General features: G+C 53.2%; 1 protein-coding gene across 1 annotated transcript in view; it reads left to right on the forward strand.

Moving 5' to 3' along the window:
- The window catches only part of OPRD1 (opioid receptor delta 1), a 52,265-nt gene extending 43,641 nt beyond the window's left edge, over positions 1-8,624 (forward strand). Inside the window, exons 2-3 of the mRNA XM_017872672.1 lie at positions 3,912-4,261; positions 7,672-8,624. Coding sequence (XP_017728161.1) covers positions 3,912-4,261; positions 7,672-8,213 — 892 coding nt within the window. The 3' untranslated portion in view covers positions 8,214-8,624. The remainder of the gene's footprint in view (positions 1-3,911; positions 4,262-7,671) is intronic.
- The last annotated feature ends 637 nt before the right edge of the window (positions 8,625-9,261 follow it).

Raw genomic sequence — 9,261 nt, forward strand, 5'->3', positions numbered from 1 at the left:
TTTTTTTTTTTTAAGAGACAGTGTCTTGCTGTGTTGCCCAGGCTGGTCTCAAACTCCTGGGCTCAAGCAGTCCTCGACCTCAGCCTCCCAAAGTGTTAGGATTACAGGCGTGAGCCACCATGCCTGGCCAAATCTGCCTTTTATAGTGAGCCGCCAACTTACATGGGTGATGAATTGTGGGGAGGGAGGCTGCTGCAGTGTCCCCGTGCGAGCTGGTGAGGTTGGACTAAGACATCCACATCACAGATGTCTCTTGAGAGCCTGCTTTTTTTTTTTTTTTTGAGACAGAGTCTCACCCTGTTACCCAGGCTAGGGTGCAGTGGCACGATCTAGCCTCACTGCAACCTCCGCCTCCTGGGTTCAAGCAATTCTTCTGCCTCAGCCTCCTGAGTAGCTGGGATTACAGGCGCCTGCCACTATGCCTGGCTAGTTTTTGTATTTTTAGTAGAGACGGAGTTTCACTGTGTTAGTCAGGCTGGTCTCAAGCTCCTGACCTCGTGATCCACCCATCTCAGCCTCCCAAAGTGCCAGGATTACAGGCGTGAACCACTGCGCCTGACTGAGAGCCTGCTTTTTTTGCCGGGCACTGCTGGTAGGCCCAGGAATACAGCAGGGAACAAAATGGATGAAGTCTTCTGACTTCAGGGAACTTACATGGGCGAGAGACCCAAGTGGGCAGAAAAGAAGGTGAATGTAAGTCAGGAAGTGGTTTGTGCTGTAATGAAAAATGAAGCCGCTGAAGGAGCTAGAGTTGGTCGGGAGGATGGTACTTTAGATAGAGTGGTCAGGGAGGGCCTCTCTGAGGAGGTGACACTTGAATAGAGTCCTGAATTAAGTGATGGAGCAAGCCATGCAAAATATGGGGAGACCAGCGTTCCAGGCAAGAGGCAAGAGCAAGTCCAGAGGCCCGGGAGTGGGGAGGTGGGAGTGGGCTTGACGTGTCCAGGGAACAGCAAAGAGGCCAGTGTGTGGCAGGGCACATCGGTGGAAGAGAACATGCTGGGAACTGAGATCCCAAAGGTGGTCGGGGCAGCTTGCAGAACAGAGAGAATTTTGGAAAGTTGCTGGGGAATGAGAGCAGGGGAGCGGCATGATTTGTCTTGGGTCTGGAGATGGGAGTCTTAAGATGGCCAGAAGGACGGGGTGTGGCTGTGGGTGGAGGGGAGAGAGGGGGGCCGTGAGGAGAGGAGCCTGGGGCCCTGCCTGGCAGGCAATCAGCGCTGGGCCACTCAGCCCGCTTGGACCAACTACAGCAGCTTCATCACCCACTTCCCAGCATCCCAGCCCCCTCTGGGAATGGAAGGATCCTTCGCAAATCAAAATAGCAGGCAAAGAACAGCCTCTAATTGTTCTGCGTAAGAGCAGAGAAATTAGACGAGTCAGCTGTGGGGTTGAGACCGCCTCCCACACAGCTGTGATCCCACACCCCACTGAAGACACTTCCTGAGACTTGCAATTCTGCTGTCTCTGAGCAAAACTTTTTCCTTCTCCAGCCCCAGAGCAAATAGCAGCTATTTGGGAGGGAGTAGGACAGATGCTGCCCTGGAGGACAATGAGTGAGTCAATTTCTTTTCAACCAAAAATACCAGTCACTTCATACAGGAACAGCCTTAGCTGATGCGAGTTTTTTCCACCATTCAAAAACACTGAGTGCCTCATCCTAGGTGTCCAGGGCTGGGCATGGGATCAGAGAGATTCTAAAGGAATGGAGGCACACAGTATGGGACCACCCCTGGGGTGGAGGAAAGAAGGAGCGCGGGAGTCAGGAAGTCTCAGTTCTCGCCTCGGCTCTGCCACTGTTGCTGCGTGACCTTAGATGAGTCATGCTGCCTCTCTGGGCTTCAGTCTCCCCATCTCTCCCAAATGGAGGCTTTAGGCTACATAGTAATTCTCAAACTTTAGAGTTCATAAGAATCACTTGGGGTGAGGAGGTGCTTCTTAAAGATGAAGATTCCCAGGCCCCAGTTCCAGAAATGAAGATTGATCAGATCTGAGGTGCAGTTCAGGACCCTGCATTTCTTCTAGGCTCTTCCGGTAATTCTGAAGTGAGCCCTCGGGCCACGCTTTAATAAAATCACTTCCCCTTAATGTGTCTCTCTTCCTGCTCTGGAATTCGAGGAGTCACTCATGTAACCGTCCTCTGGGTATCTCAGATCATTCCAGAGGCATGAGAGTGGTGTCATGTCGCCCTGCCTTGGGGTGCCCGTGTGTTGCTGTGGTGGTGACACTGCGTTTGGGAATGTCTGGCTCAGTGTATGCAGTCTCCTCTGGGCTACCTGGTGCCCCGCCCAGGCCCTGGTGCAGAAGGGGCCATGGCTGTAAACGTTGGCCAAACAGGGGGTCAACTGCAGTGTAGATAGCTGTGCAGGGCAGAGAGCATGGAGGGATAATGGGAGTGCTGGGTGCAGAGTTTGGCTGCAGACATTTGCCCTGGACCCCTGGGCTCATGCCCTGGGCTGGACGTGTGACCCTGTCACCTGCTCTGCTTCCCTACACCACTGTGGATGGGAAGAGGGATGCACTGTGGCTTCTGCAAAGAAGTGAGTCCAGTTACATGGGGATGAGGAGGCCTGGATGGAGCCACAGGAAGGACTGGGGGCTCCAGTCTACCACAGAGGACACCCAGGAGGCCTCAGGCCCCAGTCAATCTACTAGGCAGTGTCCCTTCCTCAGAGCTGACCAACCATACTCCCCAAAGGCCAGGTCAGTGCCAGGAGCTAGAGAATCAAGTCACTCTGGTCTAGCCCCCAGCTCCATTCTTCACCTATGAAGAAAAAGAACAGTGATTGTGTCCAGAGTGCTCTCCATGTATCAGGCTTGGGGCTAAGTGCTGTGTTGGCTTATTAAATTTTCACAGCCATCCTAGGAGGTTGCTACAAACATCACTCCTCTTTTTACAGTTATGAATGCAGAGGGTTAGAGAACTCAAGTTTCTCAGAGTCACTCAGCTAATGTAATAAATAGTAGAGGCAGGATTAGAACCCAGATCTGCTTTCTGCTGGAGCCCAGTTTTATTTTTAAACATATTGCTTAGTACCTCTTAGAAGATAAGGATTTTTCTTTCTCTTTTATTTACTTATTTATTTTTGAGACAGTGTCATGCTCTGTCACCCACTCTGGAGTACAGTGGCACGATCTCAGTTTGCTGTACCCTCTGCCTCCTGGGCTCAAGCGACCCTCCCACCTCAGTCTCCCGAGTGATGGGACTATAGGCACGCACCATCATGCCTGGCTACATTTTTTTTTCTTTTTTTGGTAGAGATGGGGTTTCACTGTGTTGCCCAGGGTGGTTTTGAACTCCTAGGCTCAAGCGATCCACCTGCCTTGGCCTCCCAAAGTGCTGGGATTATAGGCATGAGCCATTGCGCCTGGCCTAGGATTTTTCTTAAAACGCCTTCTGCCAAAGTTATTCACAACCAGAGAAATCCTTTTGCTTCTGTTGTAGTGGAAAGGAGCGATGCCAGATCAGATAGTGCAGGGTTCTAGTCCCACCTTTGCCCCGACCCTTTTTTTTTTTTTTGAGACAGAATTTCGCTGTTGTTGCCCAGGTTGAAGTGCGATGGCGCAGTCTCGGCTCACCGCAACTTCTGCCTCCCAGGGTCAAGCAATTCTCCTGCCTCAGCCTCCCGAGTAGCTGGGACTACAGGAGCACGCCACCACACCCAGCTAATTTTTGTATTTTTAGTAGAGACGGGATTTCATCATGTTAGCCAGGCTGGTCTTGAACTCTTGACCTCAGGTGATTCACCTGCTTTGACCGCCAAAAGTGCTGGGATTACAGGCGTGAGCCACCGTGCCCAGCCTCCCCTGACCTTTTGCATGACCTTGGGAAAGGTACTTCCCCTCCCTGAGTTTCATGTGAAACTGAAATCTGTGAAATGGGATTAATTACACATGCATTTCCTTCTAAGGTACACTAAGATGAAGACGGCCACCAACATCTACATCTTCAACCTGGCTTTGGCTGATGCACTGGCCACCAGCACGCTGCCTTTCCAGAGTGCCAAGTACCTGATGGAGACGTGGCCCTTTGGAGAGCTGCTCTGCAAGGCTGTGCTCTCCATCGACTACTACAATATGTTCACCAGCATCTTCACGCTCACCATGATGAGTGTCGACCGCTACATCGCTGTCTGCCACCCTGTCAAGGCCCTGGACTTCCGCACGCCTGCCAAGGCCAAGCTGATCAACATCTGTATCTGGGTCCTGGCCTCAGGCATTGGCGTGCCCATCATGGTCATGGCTGTGACCCGTCCCCGGGGTGAGTGAGTAAATGCACCGTGGCACAGGCCACTGACCACAGGAGGCAGTACATGGCCCTTTGTGGGCTTGCAGGGCACTTACTAGGGTGAGGGTAGGTGGCTCATCAGCAGAGGTTGGATTCTGATCAAGATCAATGATGGTGTGGCAACTGGCCAGTGGGAGTATAGAAGGTCAACCAATGGGAATGGGAATAGCTGGCCAGTGGGACACACAGATGGTTGAATATTGTGAAGATGAATGACTGATCAGTGGTCTTATGGGTTGCTGGCCAAAGGGACTGTATGAATTTATGAAGGGGATTATGGATGGCTGGTTATGTACACATAGGTGGCTGGCCAGGGATGTGTGGATGACTGATCTATAGAGAGATGGATGGATGTCCAATGAGGTAAGGGTGTCACTGACTAGTGAGCAGTGGAGGCCGCAAGTTCTGTGTTCCCATTTTAAACTCCCTTTCATCCTAATTTGAAAACCATTAGCCTGGATGACCAAAGCAAGGCCTAGAGAATGGCCTGCGGGGAATGACTAATACCATTTTAGGTAATTATTATAGTACCTGCCTGCATTAGGGGAGCTGCAATAACATTCTCCATAGCTCAGGGGCTTGACACAGTAGAGGTTTCTCTCTTGCTCCCATCACAATCCAGTGTGAGTGGGAGGAGCACAGTCATTCAGGGACCCAGCCTCCTGTTGATGGCTTCAGAATCTTCTACTGCTGGCATCTGGCCGGCAGATGAATATGGAGAGGGAGCGGGGAGAAAGCACAGCCACTTTAAATGTTGACTGGGATGCAGTGGCTCATGCCTGTAATCCCAGCATTTTGGGAGGCCAAGGCGGGTGAATCACTTGAGGTCAGGAGTTCCAGACCAGCCTAGCCAACACAGTGAAACCCTATCTCTACTAAAAATATAAAAATTGGCTGGGCGCGGTGGCTCATGCCTGTTATCCCAGCACTTTGGGAGGCTGAGGCAGGTGGATCACGAGGTCAGGAGATCGAGACCATCCTGGCTAACGTGGTGAAACCCCATCTCTACTAAAAATACAAAAAATTAGCCAGGTGTGGTGGCAGTCGCGTGTAGTCCCAGCTACTTGGGAGGCTGAGGCAGGAGAATGGCGTGAACCCAGGAGGCGGAGTTTGCAGTGAGCCGAGATTGTGTCACTGCACTCCAGCCTGGGTGACAGAGCAAGACTGTCTTAAAAAAAAAAAAAATTAGCCAGGCGTGGTAGCGGGTGCCTGTAGTCCCAGCTATTTGGGAGGCTGAGGCAGGAGAATCACTTGAACCCGGGAGGCGGAAGTTGCAGTAAGCTGAGATCATGCCACTGCACTCACCCTCGGCGACAGAGTGAGACTTGTCTTAAAAAAAAAAAAAATTATGGCCCATCTCTTCCTAGTGACAGCTGGTCACATGGCCCCACCTTAATGCAAGAAAGTTTATTGTTTAGAAGGGCACCACAGACACAGGAACTAACCTCTCTGAGTCACACTATAGCATGAGATGTAGAGAAAAAAGAGATGATATGTGTAGAATACTTAGGACAAGTTCTGGCTCATCGCCAAGGCCCAATGAATAGCCGCTATTAAATGATTAAGCCTGTGAGATAGACAAGGCAGGAACTCCTACCTCCATTTGACTGTAGGAAAACAGAGTCAGAGAGGTCAGGTGGTTTACTTAGGGTCACACAGCCAGGCATTTTGTGGAATTTGGCCTGCAACCTAGGGTTCCTGCCCCCAGGTCTGTTGCTCCTTCTAGTCCCTTGGGTGGAAGTTTGCAGAGGGTGGATGCTGTAGTTGGGAGAGGACAAGCTTCTTGGTTACCCTTGACCCTCACAAGGGCAGAGCCCCTGGTGCCCTTTTACGGCCTATGAGCCATTGGTCTTGACTCAGCAGCAGAGCCCCATTCCTCACTGCCAGCCTTCAGTTTACAGGCCATTAATTGCATCCCTGCTGGGGCTGGACCAGATGGGCCTCCTCACTCCACAATCCCTCACACACACACTTTCCCAGTGTGTGCCATCAGCACTTATTGGACCTGTGGGCCACTTGCTGTGTGATCTTGAACAAGTGCTGTTCTGGTTCCTATACAATGAAGGTCTTGGACTCAGCTCTTTCTAGGGGTCCTGCCAGCCTGATGTCCTGTGGACCCACTCTGTCTGTGGATCCCCAGCCCCTTCTCACCTCTTAGCCTCAAATCCATTGTGTGGCTTCTTAAATCCTAGCATTTCAAGAGATCCTGGGAGTCCCCTGGGCCAGCCTCAAGGCTGTATCAGAATCCCACAACACCCCCTAAGGTGTTCATCCAGCCCAAGCCCACACTCCAGGAATGGGGAGCTCATTTCATCCTGGGCACCCTTCCTATCTCAAGAAGGAAGTCCTTGAGTTAAGCTGAAATCTGCTTTCCTCCGAGAAGGAAGGAAGGAAGGAAGTTTTGTTTTGTTTTTGTTGTTTTGAGACAGGGTCTCACTCTGTCACCCAGGCTGGAGTGCAGCGACACTGTCCCAGCTTACTGCAGCCTCAACCTCCAGGGCTCAAGTGATCCTCCCACCTCAGCCCCCCAAGTGGCTGGGACTACAGATGTGTACCGCCATACCCAGCTAATGTTTGTTTGTTTGTTTGTTTTTTGTAGAGATGGGGTTTCGCCATGTTGCCCAGGCTAGTCTCGAGCTCCTGGACTTAAGCAGTCCACCTGCCTCAGCCTCCCAAAGTGCTGGAATTACAGGCGTGAGCCTCACGCCTGGCCAGGAGGTTCTTGTGATTAAGCTGAGACGTGCTTCCCTCTGGGGAGGCTGACCCTATCCTTGAGTTCTGGACTCCCACACATATGTGCCCCTCTTCCCTGTGGGTACACCAAGAGCTTGAACCCTACTGTGCTAAATGTGTTAGGTGCCTTAGCCTATTTAATCCTCACGACAATCCTGGAGATGTGGGTACTGTCATTAGCTTCACTCCAGTGAAGCTCCAAGAGGTTTAGTGTTTCCTTACACTATGTAGTAGGGCCTGAGTCCTGCTCCCAACTCATGTTGTCTGTCTTAGAAGTCCTGTTCCCAATGGAGCTAGTTTGGAAATGGGTCAGGGTGTTTTGAGTTACTGCAATGACTGGCATTCAGTGGGCTGAGCTAAATGATTTCATTACCGCCACCCATGGACACAAAGGCTGATAAAGGGGCCAGGAGAGAACATAGGGGACCTCCCAGATGAGGGCTGATCCTGCTGGGTCTTTTAGGATGACTAAGAGTTCACCAAGTACAGAAGCTGAGGATAACATTCCAGACAGAAGAATCCCCTTGAACAAAGGCTGGGAGGAGGTGGTGGGTCTTGCCCAAGCCTTGGAAGGGTGGGTGAGCAGGTGGGGGCCCCTTAGGCACACAGGCCCCTCACCCCGTCTGTCTTTCCTTGTTTCCGCGGCCCAGATGGGGCGGTGGTGTGCATGCTCCAGTTCCCCAGCCCCAGCTGGTACTGGGACACGGTGACCAAGATCTGCGTGTTCCTCTTCGCCTTCGTGGTGCCCATCCTCATCATCACCGTGTGCTACGGCCTCATGCTGCTGCGCCTGCGCAGTGTGCGCCTGCTGTCGGGCTCCAAGGAGAAGGACCGCAGCCTACGGCGCATCACGCGGATGGTGCTGGTGGTGGTGGGCGCCTTCGTGGTGTGTTGGGCGCCCATCCACATATTCGTCATCGTCTGGACGCTGGTGGACATCGACCGGCGTGACCCGCTGGTGGTGGCCGCGCTGCACCTGTGCATTGCTCTGGGCTATGCCAATAGCAGTCTCAACCCCGTGCTCTACGCCTTCCTCGACGAGAACTTCAAGCGCTGCTTCCGCCAGCTCTGCCGCAAGCCCTGTGGCCGCCCGGACCCCAGCAGCTTCAGCCGCGCCCGGGAAGCCACGGCCCGCGAGCGGGTCACCGCCTGCACCCCGTCCGACGGTCCCGGCGGTGGCGCCGCCGCCTGACCAGGCCGTCCGGCCCCCAGCACGCTCCTCCCTAGTGACCCGGTGGCCACATGAGTCCCAGTGGGAGGCGCGAGCCATGATGTGGAATGGGGCAGTAGAAGGTCGGAGGCTTGGGATCGCCAGATGGGGCCTCTGTTTTGAAGACGAGGCCAGGCCGCGAGATGGGCATGGGGTAGGCCTCTGGTTTGGGGTGAGGCAGAGGGCAGATCAATAGCGTGGGGCCTCTGGGCTGGGTGCCCCGTCCACGGCTCTCGGTGGGGCGGGAAAGCCAGTGACTCCAGGGGAGGAGCTGGACCTGCGGCTCTGGAACTGAGTCCCTAAACGGGATGTCCAGGGAGACGGGGCTTCATCCTTGAGACAGCCTGGGTTTCTAACTTGGAGCCGGACTATTGGAGTTCGGGATCCGGGCCCAGGACCCAGGAGGGGTAGTGGTGGGGACAGTTGCTTGAAAACTGAGCTGCAAGACTGGGTCTTTGTGTAGTAGGGAGGAGCCTCCTGTGAGGGGAGACCCAGAGACAGGACAGCCGAGTGTGGCCACAGCTCAAGATTTGGTCGCTAGAGAGGGGGCCTGTGCAAAGGGCCTGTGGCCTCAACTTCGGATACAGTCCCAGCCCCGAGTTCTAGCAAGGGGCAAGGCTCCCTGAGGTCCAGGTCCAACTTGACACCTCTATAAATAGAATGTAAAAGACTGAGGGGCCAAGCGTGGTGGCTCAAGCCTGTAATCCCAGCACTTTGGGAGGCTGAGGTGGGTGGATGGGCATGAGCCCAGGAGTTTGAGACTAGTCTGGGCAACATGGGAGACCCTGTCTCTACAAAACATACAAAATTAGCCAGGCAGCTCTGCACCTGCAGACCCAGCTCCTTGGAAGGTGAGAGGATAGATTGATCCCAGGAGTTTGAAGCTGCAGTGAGCTATGGTGGTGCCACTGCACTCCAGCCTGGGGGACAGAGTAAGACCTTGTCTCTAAAAAAAAAGAGAGAGAGGGAGAATGAGGGAGGAAGAGATACAATATACCCTTTCTCTTTTTGACAGTCATGTATTTCCTTG

This window comes from Rhinopithecus bieti, unplaced genomic scaffold (assembly GCF_001698545.2).
Source record: "Rhinopithecus bieti isolate Rb0 unplaced genomic scaffold, ASM169854v2 scaffold_7649, whole genome shotgun sequence".
Taxonomy (NCBI): Eukaryota; Metazoa; Chordata; class Mammalia; order Primates; family Cercopithecidae; genus Rhinopithecus; species Rhinopithecus bieti.